The 26,086-nt window shown below is 43.8% G+C and overlaps 1 protein-coding gene across 1 annotated transcript; it reads left to right on the top strand.

The window, feature by feature from the left end:
* On the top strand, positions 272-25,499 carry LOC102182474 (carboxypeptidase A4). The gene is made up of 11 exons (XM_005679474.3): positions 272-673; positions 5,832-5,913; positions 6,321-6,455; positions 7,710-7,808; positions 11,360-11,461; positions 13,283-13,387; positions 14,159-14,269; positions 15,420-15,510; positions 19,339-19,538; positions 20,625-20,709; positions 25,074-25,499. The coding sequence occupies exons 1-11, from the start codon at positions 537-539 to the stop codon at positions 25,256-25,258; spliced, it is 1,332 nt and encodes a 443-aa protein (XP_005679531.3). The 5' UTR covers positions 272-536; the 3' UTR covers positions 25,259-25,499.

The raw sequence follows: 26,086 nt of genomic DNA, 5'->3' as shown, positions 1-26,086 counted from the left end.
TTATAATCTGGCCTCTTCTGTCTGTGTAAGTTCTATCCAGCCCTGTGGGACTTCCCTGCTGCTGCTAAGTCACTTCAGTCGTGTCCGACTCTGTGTGACCCCATAGACAGCAGCCCACCAGGCTCCCCCATCCCTGGGATTCTCCAGGCAAGAACACTGGAGTGGGTTGCCATTTCCTTCTCCAATGCATGAAAGTGAAAAGTGAAAGTGAAGTCGCTCAGTCGTGTTCGACTCTTAGCGACCCCATGGACTGCAGCCTACCAGGCTCCTCCATCCATGGGATTTTTCAGGCAAGACTACTGGAGTGGGGTGCCATTGCCTTCTCCACTCAAAAAACGATACTATAAAACCAAGTGTTGAGCAATACAGAACCCTTGTCACAGACTTTTCCAACCTGAGGAGCAGATTCCTGACTTTGTAGGTCAAGAGGCTTGGCCTTTATCACTCAAAAGAAATGGAAGAGGCATCAAAGACCCACTTGATGTACTGTCAGAGTTGCAAGAGTGCTTGGGAATCATATTAGCATTTTTGAGGACATGAGTCTGCCTCAGACTCTTTATAAACACAGCTTGACTCAACCACTCTATGACTGGCATCCTTGGAACATGCAGTGGATACTGTTCTTTGGGGCCCTTATTGGGTCTGGCATCTGTGACCAAGAAACATTCTCTGGGTAAGTTCCTTTTGGACTTATTACTTAGTTCAGAGATACAGGAACCTACTAGATTTGGACATGAATGGCTGATTGTACCTCAGGTGGTATGGTGCTGGGAGGGAAGACCTGGATTCCTGTCCCAGCTGTGCCCCTGTATCATCTTGGACCAATTACTTCGTTCTCAGGCTCAGTTTTAGCTTTCTTGTCAAAACTAGATGGTCTTTGGTCCCTCCCCAGCCCAGTAATTCCTGCCGGTTCTTTCTTCCTGGTTTATTCCTAAGGTCAGTTTCAGGCATCTACTTTGTTACTCCTGTGCTATGAACTACTAAGACTTACCAGTTGTTTCTAATTTCTGCTGTGTTTTGTTCTTGATTATTCACTGAGTTGTGTCTAACTTTTATGACCCTATGGATTGTAGCTTGCCAGGCTCCTCTGTCTGTGGAATTTCCCAGGCAAAAATATTGGAGTCGGTTGCTCTTTCCTTCTCCAGGGATCTTTCTGACCTAGGGATTGAACAGGTAGCTCCTACATTGCCAGGTGGATTCTTTACCTCTGAACCTCCAGGGAAGCCCAGTTTCTGTCATACTTAGAGGAAAACCTGGGTCACAGGCTTCTTGGCTTCACCTTCCTGTTAACGGTTAAGGTTTGGCAGACCCTTCTTGGTAGCATCTAGCATATGGAGATTTGATGGGTCTTGCTTAGCCTTAGCTATGAAAGGCAACCGTACACCTGTTCATTCTGTGTGTGCACATGCACACGCACATGTGCTCCACGTGGAATGCCTTTTGGTTTACAAAGGAGAGGACATTTGGGAGGTAGGAGAGATGAAAGGATGCCATGGTACCCTACTGGTAGATTGAATTCTAATAACTCATTACTGCATAATGCTTTGCCATTTGCAAAGAGCTGTCACGTACATTATCTTTTGGATCACACAATTCTGCCAGGCAGGGGTGTTATTTTCCTCAATTTAAACATGAAAAAAATTCAGCCTTAGAAAGATTAAGGAACCTGCCCAAGGCTACTTAGCTGGTAAGCAGGGGAGTTGGAACTCTGCAAAACCCAAGTGCAGTCCATGGGGTCACAAAAAGTTGGACATGACTGAGCAACTGAACAACAATCTCCAGAAAGAATCCTATATCTAACTGATTTGTCTATATCTGTTAGTTTACTCTCTATTATACTATCTGGCTAAAGGGACCTTGAGATTGTTTATTGAAGTAATTACTTATGTGTGATTGAGTAATTTTTATGTTGATGACTTCCGTTCACACCTGGTCTCTACTGCCAAATAGCTCAGAGCACTTAGGCATAACAGGTGGTAAGGGAAGGAGGTTTTTCCACAGGCAGCTCAGCAGTAAGTGTGTAATACCTACATTTGCTGCTATGTGGGCTGACGCATAGAGCTCTCAGGCTCCCGCTGCACCTATTCACATGGCTGAAAAAAAAATCTTTATTTCTCAAGATACAGACTTCTCATATAATGCAGTGGACACCTGGGTTGATACTGCTTGCCTGGGGTCTGGAGTGCTCACCATAGGAGCTTACACAAAAAGTGCTGTGTGCCTGAGCAAATTGCAGACAGTTTTAATTAATGGTGTTATCCTTACCCCCAAATCTTTCTCGCCTTATAGTAGGGAACCCAGCAAAGGTGGAGGAATTCTTCCTGAGGTCCATAGACATAGCCTAGACACCCAACTTGGTGAACATTTAGAGCAAGGGGAAGTTGTTCTCTGAGCATTCGAGTGGTTGGATAGCCAGGAAGCAGGTTGGGTTATGGGGGAACAGTGCTAATGGAGATGGAGGTGATGGTTTCATCCCCCTACACCCTCAGTCTCTGCTCCTTCCGCCAATCTCACCTACCTCCCCAGTCTCTCTCACTCTGCTGGTGTCTTCTGTCCTGAGCTCCGATCATCTTAAGGATAGGATGGTGGCCAGGATGCCTAAAGGTGTACAGCAAGCAGAGAACAGGAAATAGTTGCAGAACTTGTCGCATTGGCAGTAACTGGTAAGCATTTAAGAGTTCCATGAAATCATCTCAGATGTGGTGGCTTCTAAGACTGGCTGGGGATGCAAGTAAGAAAGGCACAAAGAACATGCTGCTTGGCCACCCACATGGTGAAAGCAGGGAGGGATAGAAGCTCAGAACCAAGATGACTACTGACTGTCCAGAACATGGGATGAGTGTGAGAGTGACTGAGAGTGGATCATTAACCATTGTGTTGGCAGCAGCTGCCAGTCCAAGTATTGGAGAGCACCAGAGTTAAGAAGAGCTGTAGGAACACCTACCTGTGGGGAGTAGGAAGGGTAAAAATGGCAACCTGCAAACCCCAGCATGTCCCCCTCCCCAGGCCAATTTTCCATCTTCAGAAAGAGCTTAAATCTTTGAAAAGATTTCCAGATGGTGGAGATAGGTTATGTTCCACCACCCACACTCTCAGGGTACATTTTCCAAATAGAGACAAAGACAGTGAGGGCAAGAGAAAGGCTGCCCTTCACCTGGCACCCACTTACGTTTTTTGTGCTTCTAGGTATGGATGAACTTACGTTCATGAGAATAATGTTAGATCCTCCTTGCCTCCTGCCAGTTTTTAGTGCCATCTGAAGATTGTCCCTAACATTGTCTTTTCTGGTTGAGGAAAACCTTATGGGTGATGAAGGTTGGTCCTAAAGCCTGGGTGAGAGATTAGCTAGGCAGATAAAGAAAAGGGCTGGATATCCAGGCAGAGGAAACAGCATGTGCAAAGGCATAGGAGGGCAAAATGTATGGTGAATTTGGGATTTGAGTGAGGCTGGAGCCAAGAATGTGTAGGAGGGAGAGACGGAGGAGAGACATGTGGGGAAAGACTCTATTCTGTACCAGCTCTTCCGCCCTGCCTGTCTGCATGTTACAGATGTGTCTTTATCCTTTGGAGCTGGGCTAATTAGGACGTAATGAAATGAGCTGTGAGTTTAATCATCATCAGGGCCAATTAGATTCCCTGTACTCCCTTGTGGACTGTGCCCAGGAGTATGAAAGTTCTGCTGTGAAGTTATCACTTTGGGAGAATTAAAGCACATGGTGTGGATGAATGTGTAACATGATTTTAATATTCTTAAGAGCCCGTTATTCTTATGTTCCTCTTTTTTTCTCTTCCTATTCCTTCTCCCTCCTTGTTCTCTTTGTGATACTCTAGTCAATGCTGTATTTTACCGATGCCTCATTTTGCTAACAAAGATGCCAATGCACAGGCACTTTTCAGAACACCCATTTAAAAATTTTTATTTATTTTTGATCGGAGGATAACTGCTTTACAATATTGTATTGGTTTCTGCCATACATCAACATGAATCAGCCATAGATATAATATGTCCCCTCCCTCTGAACCTCCCTCCCATTCCACCCCTCCTCCTCCCCATCCCACCCCTCTAGGTTATCACACAGTCCCTGTTGAACTCCCTGCATCAAACAATAAATTCCCACTGGCTGTCTGTTTTACATTTGGTAACGTATGTTTCCATGCTGCCCTCCATTCTTTCTTCCCTCTCCTTCTCCCACTGTATCCACAAGTCTGTTCTATGTCTATATCTCCACTGCTGCCCTGCAAATAGGCAGAACACCCATTTTTAAGAGGCCTCTTTTTCTGGAGTATTGAGGACAGGTTGTGACAGAGCATGAGTTCTACAGATAGGTCCTGGTACTCAGCTAGGAGGAAGGGTTTCCCTTTTGTTTTAAACCTGTTACTTTTGCAAGGCTGCCTGCCTGTATCAGGGAAATAGTGGCTTGATTCCCCATCTTCCCAGGGCTGCAGTCCAACATCTAGCAAGTCTGTCAGGTTCGGACTGATACCTGCCAGCCAGTGGCTTCTCCACTGTGGCCTCAGAGACTCCCGTGGGATGCACTTGGCTGCCCACCTCTCAGGACCCTGTGGAGACCAGATGAGCAGGGGGAAAGTGAGGCTTCAGCAATGGCGTTCCCTTCAAATTTGCTGCCTGCAACAGAAGCAACTCTGCAGCGGACCTTACCTCCTTAGAGGCTAGACCAGACCCCCTGGAGACCCCCCAGAAGTTCCCAGAACAAAGTTAAGCTCTGCGAGTTCATCCGGATTAGACCGGTTTTCTGATGAGGAGATGCTGATCTGCCACGTGAGGCTGCACGTTTAGCTCCCTGTGACAGAACCATTTTCTCTGTCAACAGGTCCTTCAGCCCACAGCCGTCTCCAACAGCTCTTCCCGCATTCATTTGTGTCAAAGGGATGACGCATGTGACAGTGTTGAGTGCCGATTCATTCGGGCCGTCACCTAGCAACGGCCTAATGGCTCCCCTGGCTCTCTGAGCCGGCTGAGAGCACAAAGGCAGCTTTTCAGGCTTGGCCTTCTCCCACCCACACACAGGACTTCGGGGGCCTCTACCCCTGCTGCTGCCGCGGGAGCTAAATGATGTATAGGAAACAAGTGCAGGAGGAACAACAAAGGGGGACTTGGGACTGGCCAGCTTCCTTCTGGGCCCTGTCAGAGCCCCATTGGGAGGATGAATCCCAAATTCAGCCCCAGCACCATGCATTTGTGTAGGGCTCCGGAGCTGGAAGGGCCTGGAGAGGACCCAGCCTCTCCCCTCTTTGCTGAGAGGAAAAATAACTAACCCTCCCAGGATGGAAGGTCTGTTCTCTTTCCTTGCTCTTTCCAGCGTGGACATTCAGCCAGTTTCAGTCCTAGACCTTGACAGTGAAGAAGTGCCTCTTTATGTCTTGAGTTAGCTTTGCGTGTAGCTCAGGAACATTCCTTTCTGCAAAATATATATGTTTTTCATTATAAAGTAATATGACCACATTACAGAAAACAGATACGAGGGGAAAAAAGTAAGTCATCCATAATCCCATGACCCGAACATAAGCACTGTCAGCATTTGCTATATTTCCGTTGTCTGTTTTTCTTCCAATGCATCTGCTTTTTCCATACTTACAGTCATGGCATACATACAATTTTGTGTCCTGCTCTTTCACTTAATATTTCCCTGAAAGTTATATACCATAAGCACTTTTTCATAGTTGCCACGTAGCCTTGTTTTTAGTGGCTATATATTATAACCAAAGACTAGACCATTTCCTTTCATTATGTCTGGGATAGTAGACCTGGGGTTTATTTGCCAGCTGAAAGCTTTACCATTATTTTTTGCTTTTTTTCCCCCACTTTCCAGGCACCAAGTTTTCAGAATTAACGTCAGAAATGAAGATGAGATCAGCAAACTCAATCAGCTAATGAATTCAGACAACCTTAAGGTACCTAGTTCTCTTTCTCTTGAGTATTAGTTAACCATGGTGGGAGAAGACTCTTGCAGCACTGGCATTGTTATTCCTGAAGAGTTTCTGTGTATAATCCTATATTAATCAACACGTCTTTATACAACGGAGAGAGTTGGTGGGAAAGTGCTCTCCAGGGAGATGGGGTCCTCAGCAGAGGGCTTCATCTTTTTGCCATTGACTTGTTACTCCTTGAGCTTTGCCGTGTGTTGCCTGCTGGGCAGGCCTGACCAGATAAAACTGTGAAACAGCAGAAGTTTGCCCTTGTGCAGAACTCAGCTTCTCAGGGACCACCCAGCCTTTTGGCAGTTGTTCTAGAAGAATGAGTTCATTGTGGTTTTTACCTGAACTATCCTTTAACCTGGTTTCACTTCTTTTCTCTTCAGCTCGACTTGTGGAAATCTCCCTCTACCCTCGGTCATCCTGCAGATGTCCTGGTCCCTTCTTTCAGTCTGCGGGAAGTCAAATCCTTCCTGGAGGACCATGGCTTAGAGTACTCAGTGACTGTTGAAGACCTGCAGGTGGGTAGGCCAAGGTCCCTCCACTGGTCTTGCATAGGACCAAGCAGCCAGAGTGGACTTGGAACATTTTCAAGTTCTGGCCTCATTCTTTTCCAGTGAACAGATGAAGACATTGAGGTATATGGAAGTAAAGTGCAGTGACTTGTTAGAGGAACATGTTGTGCTAGAAAGGGCTTACATGGCAAAAGGGCTTACATGGCAAACCAGTCAGATCTGGATCCAAATCCTGATTTTGCTAACTACTAGCTGTGTGATTTTGGACAAACTGTTACCCTCTTGAGACTCTGTTCCTTCATCAGTAAAATGGTAATAGTTATACCTACTTCATACGATTAATTGAGATTAAGTGCTTAAATGTACATAAAATGTCTAACAGTGCATGGTATGTCATGGCTTTCTCACAAGTATTAAGTCTCTTTTTTCTTTTTTGAAATCAAGAGGGAAGAATAGAATGTGTGCTGGTGGGAAGGTGCTGAAGGCCAGTCATAAAAAATATCCTTTGAGAATTCTTTCAAAGGATGTTTGGTCCAATGGCTTCACACTTTCATTGCAAGGGGGAGAAGTTCAATCCCTGGTCAGAGAACTAAGATCCCGCATGCCATGTGGCATGGGCAAAAATAAATAAATAATAAATAAGCATGGTTGGTGAAAGGGAGAATGTTACCAGCAGCCCCTAGCAGAGTCAGCGTCGCTGCCCAAATCAGACACCAGCCTCACGAACTGTATCTGAACAGCAGGACAGTGTCTGGCTCACGTTCTCTCCTTCACTGAGGTGGGTTGTGGGCTAATTGGTGATTTGGCCTGGGAGTTTCCTGATGGTGTGAGCAGCTGTGAGCTTATTAATCATCCTCACATGTCACAGACATCTGCCAGGAACCTTCAAAGTAGGAGTGGTTGTAAGAATTTCTTTGTTTCTGAATGGTTTCCCAAGCTGGGTATTTCAGAGGCACTGGATACCAGATGCAGGCTGACGTCTAGAGAATTCGTAGTATAGAATAACCAAATGGCACATATGTTGCTTCCAGGGAGAAAGTGAGTTTTGAATGAGGTGATATACATTGGGCTCCAAGAAGTAAGATTTTATAGATACAGGGAAGAAATCTGACCCCCTTTTACACCTTGACATTTGTGCTTCTTGATATGTGTGCTGAGGGTGCTGCCATCTTGGCCAGCCCATATCCCAAGGTAGAGTGGAAACAACATGAACCTCTGTCCCCAGAGAATCACTTTGTAATGTTGCCATGTCTGTTTCAGACCGTTTTAGATAGTGAAGACCGAAAACTGCAACGCAATGTACGCCAAGAACTGAGCAGTAATTGCTTTAACTATGGGGCCTATCACACCCTGGAAGCTGTAAGTATTTCAGAGCAGGTGAAGATCAGATCATTGGCCTTCTGGGTTTTGTAACCCCTCTCCTTACTTCCAGGAGGTGTTAGTCCCTAGTACAGTATGCCTACAATGAGGGGTTAAAATGTGTACACTTCAATTTCTTTCTAACTCTTGGGTTGTTTATCTCCTAAGAGCAGAGTGAAATGCAAACTGAACATTTACTCCCACATGCATCCTTCTTTTCTTAAGCAACCCCTCAAAGAAAACCATGAAGTAATTGCAACCATTTTCAGTCCTCGTAATTCAACCTTGTTATATTCCACCAGAATCCCTGTACTTTATTCACCCAGATTAAAGTGTTACTTATCCCAGGCAAATAGACAAGTGATTATTTCCAAGGTTAACCAAATATTTCCACTCATTTATCATGAATACTTATAATGTATATTTGTTCCATAATACATGTTGGTGCTGTGTTTAGTTAGCAATCACTTATATAAATGGCTTTCAAGGTAAGCCAACCCTTCAAATAAGAAATTTGGAACAGAATAATTTAATGTAATATTGGAATTTGAAGAACCAAGAAGGACTGGAATGGAACTGAATCACGTAGCCTATGGTTTTCTTAGGCCGCTCAGTGTTTTTTTCCTTAGTCTGGAAATTCTCTGCTAACTCAGGAACAAACCCCAAATCTAAACTGGTATTCTGTTTCCTATAGCTGAATATATATCCAAAGATAGAGTTCCTGGCATGCTTTTCATGAGGCATATACTTTGAATTATTTTTCTTTCAGATGAGGTTTTTTTCCCAAGCTTTTTTTCCACTTCTTTCCCAGGATTGTCAGTAGCTTTGTTTATTGTGTACACTTGGCCATTCTGCCTCTTGATCCCTCTTGTGACCAGTGACATACATCTGCAACACAGCTGGATAAAGTCAGGAGTTCAGTCCAAGGCCATGGATGAAAATGGAGCTGAGGCCCACACAGGGATCCAACCCGGGATGATAGCCTCATTAACATGGGACACTCCTGAGCTGAGCTAACAGGTTGCAAATGTCACCCAAGATTCTGGAAACACCATCCCCTCACCTGACTGTTGCAGGATCCTCACATTCCTATCCACTCAATTTTGTTCTCTGACTTGAGGTATCATTGTCATCTGGCTTGCAGCAGAAGGCTGCTCGTATTCAGTTCTTTCTAAAAACAGCTTTTAGAAGCACATATCCCACAATCACTTGAACCTTCTTAGGTCTCTAAAGGGAATTCCATGTTTGTCTCTGCCAGGGTTTCTAATTTAAGACCCTTTGTGCATATTGTTGTGGTGGCAGTTACTTTTGTTATTGTTGTGGGTAAGCTTTCCCCTTGTGTTGGCACTGTGAATTTGCAACCCCATGTCTGGACACAGCTTGTTGTTTTAACTTTTCCTGAGTAATTCTCCTCTCATGACTCCAGGCAGGCATCTGGCTTTTGCTCCACTTTCTAGGGTTGGTGGGTAGAGTTTCCAGGCCCTTTTCATGGCCATAATTACCACTTTCCAGCTCCAAGTTGGAACTTGCTCCTTGCTCTAAGCAGGGTCCTTTGCCCTCTACTCCTCTTCCTGGTTGCTGTAAACCCTCAGAACCTAAGACGGATATCTAGCCGTGGGGCTTCATCTTTTGTCCTGTACTCTGTTAGCTTGCTCTCTCTTCATTTCTGGCACAATTTTTCCTCTTTTTTTTTTTTGGCTTTTAAATTTGGCTGGGACTCATTTTCATAGTATTTTATCTGGCTTGCCTGTATATTTGAGAGCGAGTTTCTTGCTCAGTCTGCCATAATGTCTGCAAGTCTGATAAACCCTTTAAGCTTGATTTTATTGTGTATTGATTGCACACTTTCCTTCTCTGTAAAGCTCCTTCTTTCAAATTTAAGGTCTAAATATAAATTCATTTATTTCCTTATTTCAGCCCTCAAAAAGTTTGAACAACTAAGGTGGATGAATTCCATTTAAAGCAAACCTTTTCTTTTTTCTGAAAGCAAATGAAAGCATTCATAACCTTGCTTTATTACAGCTCTTCAACTGAGAGATCAAAGTCTTTAGAAGAATCACTTCCAAAGTGGAGTGCTTGTACAGTGGGGTGTAAGCAAGATAGTCCACTGGAATGGAGGAATAAACTGTTGCAATTTCTATTTATATTTCTACATATATTTGAATTTATTATTAATGTAACAACTTTTGTTTCTATTTTTTGTTTTATAATGTACATAATATACTTGTGTGGTATTATATATATTTATAGTACCTGCTGAATTTTCATTCTAACTGATGGGAAAGTGATGAAAAAAAAAGGAGGGGGGTTCTTTCAAGAATCTTGGCTAAATGGGGCCCTTGCTGGTTATCTAGACTCAATTCAGTTCAGTTGCTAAATCCTGTCTGACTCTTTGTGACCCCATGGACTGTAGCATGCCAGGCTTCCTTGTCCTTCACCAGCTTCCAGAGCTTGCTCAAATTCATGTCCATTGAGTCCTGGATGCCATCCAACCATCTTGTCCTCTGTCCTCCCCTTCTCCTCCTGCCTTCAATCTTTCCCAGCATCAGGGTCTTTTCAAATGAGTCAGTTCTTCTCATCATGTGGCCAAAGTATTAGGGCTTCAGGTTTAGCATCAGTCCTTCCAATGAATATTTAGGACTGATTTCCTTTAGGATTGACTGGTTTGATCTTCTTGCAGTCCAAGGGACTCTCAAGAGTCTTCTGCAATACCATAGTTCAAAAGCATCAGTTCTTTGGCACTCAGCTTTCTTTGTGGTCCAACTCTCAATCCATACATGACTACTGGAAAAACCATAGCTTTGACAAGATGGACCTTTGTTGGCAAAGTAATGTCTCTGGTTTTTAATATGCTATCTAGGTCGGTTATAGCTTTTCTTCCAAGGAGCAAGCATCTTTTAATTTCATGGCTGCAGTCACTATCTGCAGTGATTTTGGAGCCCAAGAAAATAAAGTCTGTTGCTGTTTTCATTGTTTCCCTATCCATTTGCCATGAAGTGTTGGGACTGGGTGCCTTGATCTTAGTTTTTTTGAATGTTGAGTTTTAAGCCAGCTTTTTCAGTCTCCTCCTTTACTTTCATTAAGAGGCTTTTCAGTTCCTCTTTGCTTTCTGCCATAAGGGTGGTGTCATCTGCATATTTGAGGTTATTGATATTTCTCCCAGCAATCTTGATTCCAGCTTGTGCTTCATCCAGCCCAGCATTTTGCATGATGTACTCTGCATATAACTTAAATAAGCAGGGTGATAATATATGACCTAGACTAGTATAGTGCAAAGGGCCACACTTTTGGAGCAGTATCTGTATAAGTGTTTCTACTCTTATTTAATGGACTATAATTTTGTGGACAAATAAAATGTGTTTTTCTCTAGAAAATCATAGAGATGGATTCTTAGGCAGTCTGCTTGTAATAATAAGCATTTCATAATGTCAACCCCAAGGTTAGGGGACTATAAAAAAATCATTAATATCAACAAAATAAAGTTCACAGATACCCATCTAGAGCTGAACAAATTTTTGAAATGCCCCTGTGTTTACTTTTTCACGCTTCAGATTCACAAAGAGATGGACTTCATTGTCAAATCCTATCCTCGCTTGGTGAGCGCGGTGAAGATTGGGCATTCATTTGAGAACCGGTTGATGTATGTACTGAAGGTGAGGTTCCATGCATCTTGAAGGGCCCGACTGGACTCAGGCTCCTGGTTCCTTGTGTCTAGGACTCAGCCCTCACACTTTTGAAAGAGGCAGCTTGTAAGGACCTCCTTGACTTCAGGGAGGAGGGTGAGGTGGGGACACCTCTGCTCGGGTTAGAAGTTGTTCTGACACAGGGTCCCCTGCTTCTGCTTGTTGTGAATGGAGTTAGAAGGAGCACATCCCTTTCCAAGTTTTGGCTGAAAGGCAGGATCAAGAAGAGGTGAGTGGACTTCCCTGGTGGTCCAGTGGTTAAGAATCCACTTGTCAATGCAGGGGACCTGGGTTCAATCCCTGGTCCAAGAAGATTCCACAAGCTGAGGGGCAACTAAGCCCGTGCACCACAGCTACTGAGCCGATGCTCTAGAGCCTGTGTGCCACAACTACTGAGCCTGCAGCTACTGAAGCCTGTGAGCCCTAGAGCCTTGCTCTGCAACAAGAGAAGTCACTGCAACTAGAGAAAGCCCACGCAGAGCAATGAAGACCCAGGGCAGCCAAGAAAATCTACAAAACTTGAAAAATGAAGGAAGTGGGAGGTGGTTACTGTTTCAGAAGGCTTTCAGATTGGCCACAGTCTTTTGCCTCCATTCCCATCTTCTGTAAATATGAAGACAAATTGGGATGGGTCTAAAAATTCCATTCTACTTTTTAGGGGTACTTATTGGAAAAGCAATCTAGGAGGGTAATTTTGGGGTTGGTGTAATTTTAAGCCCAGTCTATGATCCTTGGCTGCATCAAGACTAATTTCCAGATATTTCTAACAGATTTTAGGTCTATATTGGCAAAAGAGGCAAAGAATTTATGGCAGTGACATAAATTACATAAATAATCCAGCCAAATGAATAAAAAGGAATTTGGAGATATAAACCATGGAACAAGTGATGGTGCCTAGAATTTGTCAAACCCTTAGATCCATATAGGTCCTGAGGGATCCAGGCTTACAGCAGTGGTGAAATTGCCAGTGGGAGAAGCCCTGCCTTTGAGCTGGTTGCTGTCAAATAATCTACATAAATTTAGATTATTTGCCAACTGATGGAGAACTTTGCTTCATTAGCACCAAACTCTGACCCAAGGGGACCCAACACTAAAAGGGAGCAGTCAGAATTCATTTCATGCAGTGAGCAACAGTGAACCCTCCCTTCCTCATTTTAAAACTGATTTCATTTATGGCATCAGCTAGAACAGGCTGGTTCATGCACTTTTGTGTCTCTCTCTGTTGAGATACCATTTGAGGTCATTCAAGAGACATAAAGCAAAAGTGAAGTCACTCAGGTGTGTCCGACTCTTTGCAACCCCATGGACTGTAGCCTACCAAGTTCCTCCATCCATGGGATTTTCCAGGCAAGAATACTGGAGTGGGTTGCCATTTCCTTCTCCAGGAGATCTTCCTGACCCAGGGATTGAACCCAGGTCTCCTGCATTGTAGGCAGACACTTTACCATCTGAGCCACCAGGGAAGTCCATTTAAGAGACATAATATTATCTCTAATCACACTGACATTATAATTCACAATAGCAATTGTTTCCCCTTCCCATTTGCTTCCAACCTTGGAGTGGTTCAAGCTGCCTGGAGCTGTGGTGCTGCAATTGGGCCCTGCCAGTCAGCTAATTAAGCTCCTCGACCTGGAGAAGCCTGATTAATGGATGGTGCCCTCAGGAATATTTGGCCTCTGAATGATCTTAAATGGTTTAAATGAATAGGGGCGAGCTGGGAAGAAGAGAAGAGAGGTGAGTAGACACACAGCCAGACAGAATGGTAATTTTCTGGCCTCTTTTTCGTTCCAGTTCAGCACTGGAAAAGGCAGCCGGCGGCCGGCCATTTGGCTGAATGCAGGCCTCCATGCCCGTGAGTGGATCGCACCTGCCACGGCAATCTGGATTGCGAGAAAGGTCATGTCGTATTAGCCCAGAATTCTGCAGGGCCAGGGGTGCCCTGTACTGTACTATGCAGCTGTACCTGGGGTAGGGGTATGGTAGGTTAGGAGGGTACTCTCATAGGAACAGTAGGCTGGGGGAGTCTTTTCAAATTGGCGAAACAAAAGATCAGAACCCCACAGTCAGCCTCATAGTTTAGCTAAATGGCAATGTCCGCTCATAGCAGTGAGCATACTAATAATGAGCTGTAATGGTGGCCCTGAATCACTGACACATAGTCAGTCCTGCAGGAAGGGACCAGGGCCTTCTCAGCAGCAAGGCTCAGATAATTTTTACCTTCAGTCCCTTTCAGGCTCCCCTGGCCCTCAGGAACCTCATGCTGTCTCCATGCTCTGTCCCTCTGGAAAGTCTAGTTTAAGCCAGTTCCAGGGAGGAGGGGTGGTGTGAGTGGAGGATCCGTCTTCCCCAACCCTAGCACAGGGGCTCATATTCCTAATAACTATTATGATGTGTGATTCTCCCTTCCCTTGCTCCTACCCCCTGGAAGGAAGAATAAACCAGGCAGCCCAGGACTCATTGAAGTTGATGTCATCAGGTAGCCATGTTCCCTCAGATTTTGAAGTGCTCTGTGGGCTTTGCAGAGAGCTGCACCTACAAGGGTGGCAGGGAGACTGCCAGAGGGTAGATGCTGTTCTAGGAGCCGGGCATCTGGGGAAGATACTCTGACTTAGATCTAGCAACCCAGCCTGCAAAGACATAGCTGACAAGCATGTTGTCTTTGCTTAGATTGCATGTGATTATGGGAGAGATCTGGTCATCACCTCCATCTTAAAGAAAATGGATATTTTCTTGTTGCCGGTGGCCAATCCTGATGGATATGTGTACACTCATACTCACGTGAGTAATACTGACAGGTGGGCTGGGCTTGGAGTTAAGACCTGTTTGTTGATTTCCTTGCTTTGTGACTGTATAGACCTTTATCTATGACCTTAGATAAAAATTCCATAAAATGTGCTCTTTAGGAGCTTCCTTGGGGGGTCTCATTTTCCAGTCATTCTCTGGGCTGAGGGTTACCAGGGAATGTTTTTTTTCCTTATAGAGAATCATCTAATGAACTCCCTATTATGGATCTTGAACAATTATCAACACTTTACCAATCTTCTTTTCATTTCTTTCCCTTCCACATATTTTTTTTTTCCTAACGTGTTTTAAAGCAAATCCCTGACATCAGGTTACTTCATTCAAAACTTCTTTAGTCTTCATCTCTAGTTGATGATAATTAAAACACTACCACTATCAACAGTAAAAAGAATTGAATGGAAGTTTTTCAATGTAATCTGATATCCCTAATTATCTTTAAAATGTCTTTTGAGTCAATTTGTTGAAATTAGGATCCACATAAGGTCTGTACCTGTATTTGGTTGTTACAACTATGCAGGCTTTTTAATTATACAACGTCTTCCCCACCCCTGCCCTGCCTCCACATGTCTTTTAGAATGACATTCATTTGTTGGAGAAACCCAAGTAAATTGTCATGTAGAATGTGTTACATTCTGAATTTGCCTGATGACTTCTTTGTTCTGTGCCATTTAATTTATTCCCTCATCGCCTGTGTTTCCTGTTCACTTGTGGTCAGATCTAGATGCTTAGTTGGAGTCAGGTCAATTTTTTAGGCAAGGGTTAAATAGTTGCTGTGCACTTGCTATCACATCAGTTATCACTGAGGCCGATAATGTCCATTTGTTCCACTTTGACTGAAGCCCTAAATTATTCAATGGATTCAGGTGGCATCAGGTCATTTTGGGGAAGTCCTTTTCTCCTGATCAGGAGGCTAATTCTCCCTTCTGGGGAAGGAGAGGAGACTCTGCAGTTAGAGAAGGCTGAAACCCTGATGATCCTCCAGATCTCTGAAGTTGCCTCCAGAACTTCAGGCAGCTTGCCCCATCCACGGTGCCATCTCTATAATAGGCCCCCCAAAGAAAATCTTCACCTCTTCTGTGCCCTGACCAATCTCTGAATGCTGTTTCTTCCTTGGTGAATTTTTCAGAACCGATTATGGAGGAAGACACGGTCTGTAAATCCTGGAAGCACCTGCATTGGTACTGATCCAAATAGAAATTGGAATTCTCATTTTGGAGGTAGGTGGGGGAGAGAGTTATTAAATCCTGATACCTCTGGGTAGCCTGGTCCTCAGGTCTCTGAGCTGGCAGTGAGGGAACTGGTTTGTAGGCTATCTCCATTGCTGGTTCACTGAGAAACTGGGCAAATCCCTTATTCTGTGTATCACTCTATATTATTGTTCACTGTAATTTTGAAAGGGAATGACTGAGCAGTTTCTGTCCTCCTGAGAGAACACTATTATCTTTAAAACTATTCTATCTTATACAAATCCATGGGCTGACTTTCTACCTGGCTGTCCTGGTTCCTGGGCAAGTTACTGAATGGTGGAAAGGCTCTTGGTAGTAACAGAAGAGATCAATTAGCACTATTACCCCAACAGGCAGGATGATGTTATGAAGATTAAACTATAGCAGTTTACCCTTCAGTTCAGTTCAGTCGCTCAGTCGTGTCCGACTCTTTGCGACCCCATGAATCACAGCACACCAGGCCTCCCTGTCCATCACCAACTCCCGGAGTTCACTCAGATTCACGTCCATCAAGTCATTGATGCCATTCAGCTATCTCATCTTCTGTCGTCCCCTTCTCCTCCTGTCCCCAATCCCTCCCAACATCAGAATCTTTTCCAAAGAGTCAACTCTTTGCATGAGGTGGCCAAAGTACTGGAGTTTCAGCTTTAGCATCATTCCTTCCAAAGAAATCCCAGGGTTGATCTTCAGAATGGACTGGTTGGATCTCCTTGCAGTTCAGGGGACTCTCAAGAGTCTTCTCCAACACCACAGTTCAAAAGCATCAGTTCTTCAGCGCTCAGCCTTCTTCACAGTCCAACTCTCACATCCATACATGACTACTGGAAAAACCACAGCCTTGATAGATGGACCTTAGTTGGCAAAGTAATGTCTCTGCTTTTGAATATGCTGTCTAGGTTGGTCATAACTTTTCTTCCAAGGTGTAAGCATCTTTTAATTTCATGGCTGCAGTCACCATCTGTAGTGATTTTGGAGCCCAAAAGAAATAAAGTCTGACACTGTTTCCACTGTTTCCCCATCTAGTTCCCATGAAGTGATGGGACCAGATGCCATGATCTTCATTGTTTGAATGTTGAGCTTTAAGCCAGCTTTTTCACTCTCCTTTTTCACTTTCATCAAGAGGCTTTTTAGTTCCTCTTCACTTTCTGCCATAAGGGTGGTGTCATGTGCATATCTGAGGTTATTGATATTTCTCCCGGCAATCTTGATTCCAGCTTGTGTTTCTTCCAGCCCAGTGTTTCTCATGATGTACTCTTCATATAAATTAAATAATCAGGGTGACAATATACAGTCTTGACGTACTGCTTTTCCTACTTGGAACCAGTCTGTTGTTCCATGTCCAGTTCTAACTGTTGCTTCCTGACTTGCATACAGATTTCTCAAGAGGCAGGTCAGGTGGTCTGGTATTCCTATCTCTTTCAGAATTTTCCACAGTTTATTGTGATCCACACAGTCAAAGGCTTTGGCATAGTCAATAAAGCAGAAATAGATGTTTTTCTGGAACTCTCTTGCTTTTTCCATGATCCAGTGGATGTTGGCAATTTGATCTCTGGTTCCTCTGCCTTTTCTAAAACCAGCTTGAACATCAGGAAGTTCACGGTTCACGTATTGCTGAAGCCTGGCTTGGAGAATTTTGAGCATTACTTTACTAGCATGTGAGATGAGTGCAATTGTGTGGTAGTTTGAGCATTCTTTGGCATTGCCTTTCTTTGGGCTTGGAATGAAAACTGACCTTTTCCAGTCCTGTGGCCACTGCTGAATTTTCCAAATTTGCTGGCATATCGAGTACAGCGCTTTCACAGCATCGTCTTTCAGGATTTGAAATAGCTCAACTGGAATGCCATCACTTCCACTAGCTTTGTTCGTAGTGATGCTTTCTAAGGCCCATTTGACTTCACATTCCAGGATGTCTGGCTCTAGATGAGTGATCACACCATCATGATTATCCGGGTTGTGAAGATCTTTTTTGTACAGTTCTTCTGTGTATTCTTGCCACCTCTTCTTAATATCTTCTGCTTTTGTTAGGTCCATACCATTTCTGTCCTTTATCGAGCCCATCTATGCATGAAATGTTCCCTTGGTATCTCTAATTTTCTTGAAGAGATCTCTAGTCTTCCCCATTCTGTTCTTTATTTCTTTGCATTGATCACTGAAGAAGGCTTTCTTATCTCTTCTTGCTGTTCTTTGGAATTCTGCATTCAGATGCTTATATCTTTCCTTTTCTCCTTTGCTTTTTGCTTCTCTTCTTTTCACAGCTATTTGTAAGCCCTCCCCAGACAACCATTTTGCTTTTTTGCATTTCTTTTCCATGGGGATGGTCTTGATCCCTGTCTCCTGTACAATGTCACGAAACTCATTCCATAGTTCATCAGGCACTCTATCTATCAGATCTAGGCCTTTAAATCTATTTCTCACTTCCACTGTATAATCATAAGGGATTTGATTTAGGTCATGCCTGAATGGTCTAGCAGTTTTCCCTACTTTCTTCAATTTAAGTCTGACTTTGGCAATAAGGAGTTCATGATCTGAGCCACAGTCAGCTCCTGGTCTTGCTTTTGTTGACTGTATAGAGCTTCTCCATCTTTGGCTGCAAAGAATATAATCAATGTGATTTTGGTGTTGACCATCTGGTGATGTCCATGTGTAGAGTCTTCTCTTGTGTTGTTGGAAGAGGGTGTTTGCTATGACCAGTGCATTTTCTTGGCAAGATTCTATTAGTCTTTGCCCTGCTTCATTCTGTATTCCAAGGCCAAATTTGCCTGTTACTCCAGATATTTCTTGACTTCCTGCTTTGCATTCCAGTCCCCTATAATGAAAAGGACATCTCTTTTAGGTGTTAGTTTACCCTTAGATATATAAATATGAACCTCTGCCCTTTGATGTTATGGAAAGAGAATGAGAATTAGGAGATGTGGGTTCTGAGTTCCAGCTATGTAAAAATCACTCCCACAGTAGTGCCAACTATATGCTATATAGCTTCCCATATATTATCTTACTTATTCTTCTGACCTAGAGAGTGAGTTTTCTTATTGGAAATGGGACAATGGAAGCTCAGTGACAATCTCAAGAGCATACGGTTGATGAAATTTAGGAACTAAACTCACTTTTCCATTCCAAATTCTGGTGGTTCTCTTTCACTGTTCCACAGCTGTACTGATGTTTTGCTTTTGATGTGATGTTTTAATGTAATGGTTTTAATTTTCTTACTTGCATAGAAATACCACACAAACCATTGGGGGAAAAGTAATGTGATTGTGGGAAAAGAGCTGATAAAAATGTGGCAACTGAGGGCATCAAAGCTAAGTCACAACAGGGATGCTTTCACATACATGTCAGATACCTTTGGGGGCTATATTGTGAAGTAATACAGAAGGCAATAATTTTAAAAATCTGTCAAATAATCAAGAGATTTTAGCCACAACAATAGATTATTTTTGGCAGCACTTGGCCATTAAGATCTGAACCAAGAGAATTAGTTGGAGAATAAATGGAGTCATTTTCATTATTAATTAGTATTCATATTAATTATCAAGAATACATATGAATTACTCATTGTAAAATATGACATTAATTGTTGGTGATACAGTACAAGGTCAACTCTATCCATTTAAATGAATCTTATCCATTTTCCTGCTCAACACTGGCAGATTCAGCACCCCACTTCCACACCCTCCCCACAATATATACACATTGCAGACTAGATTATCAGGGTAGCCAGCGGCCTGTGCACGCTTTCTGCCTTTCCTCTGGGTGCAGAATCCTGCATTTCTATTTCCTTAGCCCATGGGTTAACGTTTCTGCTTGGGTCACTCCCCACAGGAGCGGGAACCAGTAGGGACCCTTGCTCTGACATGTATCATGGACCCCATCCCCATTCAGAAGTGGAGGTGAAATTGGTGGCAGATTTCATTGCACATCATGGGGACTTCAAATGCTTCATCGACCTGCACAGCTACTCCCAGCTGGTGATGTATCCATATGGCTATATGACTATGAGAGCCGGGGATGCTGATGAACTGGTAAGTGGTATATGTGTTTCCTCTGGGTGCTGCTACAGTGGTGGTTCTCAGGCTTTGTAGAGAAAGTCCAGAAGCTGGGCTTGTTTCCAGAAGGGCCCAGTGTTCTCTCTCTGTTCTCTGCAATGTGCCATCAGGCCTACTGGGAACAGGAAGAAGATGATCCTCCTTCTTTCTGTGTTTGCTGTGAGTTCCAAGATCCACACTGGATGCTGTTTTTCCTTTTCACTTGTCTTTCTGACCAAAATGTATTGCAGATCCACTGCTCGTCAGGAACTGTGGGCGGCATTGTGGTGGGCAGGGGGGAGGTGCTCCTCACTCGGGGTGTGGTCCCGGGGGTGCTCTGTGCTGCATGCAGTGCTTCACCCCAGGATGTGAGCAGACGCTTGGGGTGGACTCCCTGGAGTGGCCTGACACCTGCAGAGTGACTGCAGGCCTCTCTCTCTCTGCTGGTGTGTTGGAGTGTGCCCCTCTGCCGGGGGTCACAGCTGCAGGGCTTATGACTAGGTGTGGGCTAGATTCTGGTCTCAAGCAGGTCCTCTGTGTAGGGCACATCCGTATATGGTGGCCCTGTCTCCACCTCCACTCTGAGAACACCCAAACTCTTAAAAGGTTTTCTCTTGAACATACTTGCCTTTCCCTTGTCTTCATGAACATGACAGTCCCTTCCGTCAGGTTAGGTGAACATGGTGATGCCTTTACTAGATTTCTGATGGGCTGGTGAGCAGCCCTCCAGATCTGCAAAGAGCTCAGTACAGCACCCCAACTTGAGTTGATAATACACCTGTTTTCAGAGCACTTCTCTGGCCTTCTTCCACCTCTCTCCTTACCCTGGTCCCAAACTGGAAGTAAAGAACTGAGGATGTGATAGAAGGAGTTGGAGGAACCATTACGTTTTTCTCACTTTATAGTTGGGCCTTGGCTCTGGTCAGATGGGAAAGAAGGAGGCCAGAAGGGAACTTTGGGTGGTGGGGAGGGGTTGGGGGTGGGGGTTCGGGAATCTTCCAGTCCACTGCAGTACAGAACAGCTGAGGAATGTCTGGCTTCAGAGTCCATTCTTTCTCACTCTAATGATCTCCCTGCTCCTAGGATATAGTGGCGCAGAATGCAGCCAATGCTATGGCTTCCTTGTCGGGCACTCAGTACCGAGTGGGTTCTGTCGGCTCCACTCTCTGTAAGTACTCCCTGAGTTTACTGGTTACTAGGGAACACTTGGAGAGGATACTTGAAGCTGGAGAAGAGCCGCAAGACAGCCTTTTTTTTATGTTGTAACCTGTTTTTGTTGCTAGTGATAGGCTGAATTTATGTCAAGTCCGTGTGGTGGTAGTTGTTGCAGGCAACCATCTTCATCAAACTGGGGTGGTGGTACCAGGGCGTGGAGGGGACCCCCTCACCTTCCTGTCTGTAATGAACACATGCATAGCAGGCTTGGTTTAGGAGGTCCTCCCAGCAGTCATTAGCATTGAGCTGAAAAAACAAAAAAACTGTGAAGACTCCAGACCTGACAAGGGTCTTGAGACCTATCACCTACAACTCAACCTCAGTTTCAGGAAATACCCTTGTTTTGGTTTCTCGCTGAAGTGTTTCATCTGAGCATTTCACTCTGTTCCTGCTGAGATCCTTCTAGTTCCATTATTCTGTGATCTGATCTTTAAATTTTTAGATCAGATTGAAGGATATGATTGTTTTCCAAGGCCCTAGCTATAAATGGGAAATAGAAACATAAAACATGGGGAGCTAAGCTCCTTTCAAACAAGTGGCCTTCTTCTCCCTGTCTGATGCCTCCCCTGTAAATAGTTTTCCAACAGTTGGTCTGCCCTCAAAGCCCCTGAAAACTTGCCGATATTGCTTTCCTTTTCCATACTGTAACTTGTTCTCCCGTCCTACTTACTTTGCCCTCAACTGCTGTTCTCAGGCTTCCTCTTCTGCGAAGATTCTCCATCCCACCTCCTAGGTCCTCATCTGTACTCTGACCTCAGCGCTCTTGTCTGTATTTCACATGCCACCAAGCTGCATAAAGCACTTAGCAGGATGTTGATGTTTGTGTTGCTAATTGCGTCAACAAGCTAGTAATTACTCATGGTTTATCATTACTAGTTGTTGAATGGGAACACCTCTGAGAACAAACATATCAGGAGAGGTTCACCACCCTCTATTTAATTAGTCAGAACTGAGCCCTACGCCAAAGAGAGCTAAAGGAGCTTGGCAGGAGCCTTTTGAGGAGGTCCTCTCCAAAGATCTCTGCAGGTCACCAGAGTCCTGGTCTTTGGGTCTAAATGCCAGTTTAAAGAATAGCCTTTTCCTCCCATATCAAGAAACATTCTTCTTCCCAGCTGTGCCCAAAGTAAGAGATACTCATCAGATTGCTCCAACAGAATAGGAGAAAGGCTCTCCTGAGTGTTATCAAGAGACATAATATTTTCTACCTCTTTCAAGAGTCCATCTTCTGTATTTTTAATAGGCTTTGCCTGCCCTCCTTTCTTCCCCTAAATGAAATCAATTTTTGTATAAAAACACTAACTCTCTGGGTTAGGGTGTGTAGGATATAAATACTTGATATTTGTTCCTTCAAGTGCTGACCCTTTCCTCAGATTAATCCTTTTAGATGAATTATAATATACATTTTAGATGAATTATAAAATTTGTATATATTATTCAATTATACAAATTATTTGTATTTGTGTAAATATAAATAATTCTAAAATGGATTTCCACACTCTCCTGCCTTCTTTGAGCATGTAGAAGAGATTTAAGTTCCTTTCTTCATGACTGAGTGGCCTTCTGGATGTCAGTTGTTGTATCTTGAAAGCCTTCTGTGCTATATTGGACTGTTCAATCCTTTTGCTAAACAGCCGAGCTTGTTTTGCTTCTTTAATTCTTGTGTCTGCTTTCAAGAATTTTCATGTCTCCTTCCTTAGGCCACCTTCTTCTAGCAACCCTTTCCCCTCCTCTTCAGAGATTCTGATCTACTAAGGGCTTAGAAACAAATTCTTTGAGCTTGTTTGGCTCATGGGTAGATTGTGAGTTTTAAGGATGTTCATGACAGCGTTGTTTAGTTATAGAAGACTGGGAAGCACCTAAATGTTTATCAGTAGAGTACTGAATAAAAATGTATTTGGTGCATTGCTACAGCGAAATGGAAAAGGAAATGGCAATCCACTCCAGTATTTTTGCTTGGAAAATCCCATGGACAGAGGAGCCTGGCAGGCTACAGTGTTTGGGGTCAGAAAGAGTTGGATATGATTAAGCAACTTCATCTCATTTACAGTGAAACATTATGCAGCCCTTAAGTGAATGAGGTGGATCTGTATATGCTAATAGGAAATAATCTTCAATTGTTAATTGAAAAATAGCATGTGCACACCAGTGTTATTAGTATGTTCCCAGTTATTTTTAAAAAAGAGTAGGTAGGTAGACTTAGCAAGGACCCAAGTAAAGTGAAGTTCTTGAATCTGATCACTTTGTTCAGCAGAGGTCCTCTTGCCCTCTTCCTGAATTTAAAACCTGTTCTAAAATACTTGAGCTTGCTATGTAACTTGCTGGTACCATAGTCTGTTTCTTATTCAGCATTTTTCTCAAGGTAGAGAAAATCTGTAGGAATTATACAGGAATTTCAGAGAGATTAGGAGAGCCTATTCCATAACCTTAGGGAACATGTAATGGCAACTGAAGCAGCATCTCTGCTACTGCTGCTGCTAAGTCGCTTCAGTCGTGTCCAACTCTGTGCGACCCCATAGACGGCAGCCCACCAGGCTCCCTTGTCCCTGGGATTCTCCAGGCAAGAATACTGGAGTGGGTTGCCATTTCCTTCTCCAATGCATGAAAGTGAAAAGTGAAAGTGAAGTCACTCAGTCATGTCCAACTCAGCGACCCCATGGACTGCAGCCTACCAGGCTCCTCCATCCATGGGATTTTCCAGGCAGGAGTACTGGAGTGGGATGCCATTGCATTTTCCGTGAAGCAGCATCTCTAGAAAATCACAAATGGTATCATAAGAAACAACGTTCAGAAACAATGAAAGAATGAAGGGACTCATATTTTCATTTAACAGACATGTGTATATTATGGGCTTCCCTGGTAGCTTAGTTGGTAAAGAATTTGCCTGCAATGCAGGAGACTGCCACAACACATGAGACACAGGTTCAATCCCTGGGTCAGGAAGGTCGCTTGGAGAAGGAAATGGCAGCCCGCTCCAGTATTCTTGCCTGAGAAATCCCATGGACAGAGGAGCCTGGTGGGCTACAGTCCATGGGGCCACAAGAATTGCACACAACTGAGCAACTAAACCACCACCACCATATGTTATATATGTGTATATATATATACACATATATAACATTCTAACTGAACCCCAAGTAGGTTGAAGAAAGCATGGGCTTTTTCATCAGATGGATTTGAATTTCAGCCCTGCCATTTTCCATCTATATTTTCTTAGACAAAGTATTCTATTCTGAGCCTGGATTTTTTTCTCATCTGAAAAACAAGGATAGTAATACCCACCTCATTGGTTTATTAAAGATTAAATGTAAACTTACCAGTATGATGACTGGCTCATGGTAGATGTTCAACAAATGATAGCTGCTATTGACATTGCTATTTTATTATTCGGTATGATCTACACTACACCTTTATCCAGTTTCTGCTAGAGTTTGACTGGAAGAAACAGCAAAACAGGCCTTTTGCCTTTCCTCAGCCTTTTGACAAAGGGAAGTCCCGAGTGCTTCCTTTCCTCTGGGTTGTTAGTTACCTCTTGAGATGCAAAAAGTTATCCTAAAATTTAGCAGCTTAAAACAATAAACATAAATTTTCTTATACAGTTTCTGTGTGTCCAGGAACGCAAGAGCTGCCTAGCTGGGTGGCTCTGGTTCAGACACTCTCAGGAGGTTGCAGTCAAGATGTCTTCCAGGGTTACAGTCATCTAGAGGCTTAATGGGGCTGAGGGTTCTGCTTCTCAGACTCACTCTGGTGCCTGCCAAGTGATTGCTAATTGTTGGCAGTGAGTTTTTCACCACATAGACCTCTTTATAAAGGTCTGCTTGAGTGTTCTTACAATGTAACAGAGCCAGTAATCCAAGAGAGAGCAAGGGCAGAAGCCATGATATTTATGACCTAGCTTTGAAGGGCGCACACTTTCCTTTCTGCAGTCAAACAGATCATGTTGGCCCTGTCCAGTGTAGGAGGGCATTACACAAGGAAGTGAATACTAGGAGATCAGGATCATTGTGGCTGTGTTGGAGGCTGCCTCCCACACTCTGCAGAGATTGGCTTCTAGTGACCTGAAGGAGTCCAAACAGTGAATTGGTGACAAATGGAAATGAGGATTTAAAATCTCTTGGATTGAGACTAGTGAAGACATTCATGGTGCAGAACAGTCTGAGACATAGGGATCAGGTCAACATTTGTGTGTTGTAGGCCTGATGACTTCCAGAAAGAACTACAGATCATAAGGAACCACAGGTTGGCAGAGCTCCTAGCCCCATCCCATCTAACCCTGAAAGGAACTAGGCTTCAAAGTGTTTTCTCTTTTTGACTTAACAGATGCATCCAGTGGGAACAGTGTTGACTGGGCATATGATAATGGCATCAAGTATGCGTTCACTTTTGAGTTGAGAGATACTGGTTTCTATGCCTTCACTCTGCCAGCCGACCAGATTATCCCCACTGCACAGGAGACCTGGCTGGGGCTGAAGACCATCATGGAGCATGTGCAGAACAAAATCTAGAAGAGAGCCTTGTTCTGTCTACATTTTATATTGTCTTGTCCACACAGACACAGAGGCCATTATTAAAGAGAGCTTACTCCTTCACACGTGAGTCGGAGTCTTCTGGCTTTGTAGAGAACACAGGTCAGCCACCTGCCAGCCCCCTTCCTTGTAGTTTGTGCATTCTGGCCGTGTGCTGAGAGAAGCACTTCTGCCAGCCTGCTGTGTTTTGGTTCTGCTGTTTCACTGAGCCGTCTGTATGCCTTTCCTTCCACGTAGCTGGGTGGGCAAGCCACACTTAGGATCAACCCTTGCTGGGTGGCATGTCTCTACCTCATGTTTAGATCAAAAGGCGTGTGAAATTGTTCTCTAGTTTCATCTGATCTAGCCACACCCATGGCCTTGCTCTGGTGGGGGCCCCAAGGGAAGTGCTGTGGGAGGTAATGCTTGTCTTTTAGACTGGTCTCACAGCTGTAATAGAACTTCCTTTAACTGATCTCACTCCTTCTTGAACATATTTTTCTTTGAAAAATAAATCCCATAGGGTCATCAGTACAGGTCATCCCCTTGTTTTGTTTTTGTTCACTCTTAGTCTGAATATAAAATGTAGACTCACATCTCATCACTGGGTCAAAAATTCCCAGATATTACAATTCTGATCACATTCTCCCCTTTATTATTCAGTGTAACTGGGATCCAGAAGGTGATCTGTGTCCTCGTAGGTACTGCTCACTCAGAAAGCCTGGATTAAGTGCTGATCTAATATAATAGCAGGATAGCTAAATTATCCCCATCTGTCCTGATGGGCTCACCTCTACTTTGGCTTTTGAACTTCAGAGATCTTCCTCT

Source organism: Capra hircus, chromosome 4 (genome assembly GCF_001704415.2).
Source record: "Capra hircus breed San Clemente chromosome 4, ASM170441v1, whole genome shotgun sequence".
In the NCBI taxonomy this organism is placed as follows: Eukaryota; Metazoa; Chordata; class Mammalia; order Artiodactyla; family Bovidae; genus Capra; species Capra hircus.
Note: the sequence above shows the minus strand (reverse complement) of the source record. Positions and strands in the feature narration are given on the sequence as shown.

Coding starts and splice junctions, on each gene's coding strand:
- LOC102182474 (XM_005679474.3), top strand. CDS start 537: ATGAGTCTGCCTCAGACTCTTTATAAACACAGCTTGACTCAACCACTC. Junction 7,809..11,359: donor CCTATCACACCCTGGAAGCT/GTAAGTATTTCA, acceptor TTCACGCTTCAG/ATTCACAAAGAGATGGACTT. Junction 20,710..25,073: donor TTCTGTCGGCTCCACTCTCT/GTAAGTACTCCC, acceptor TTGACTTAACAG/ATGCATCCAGTGGGAACAGT.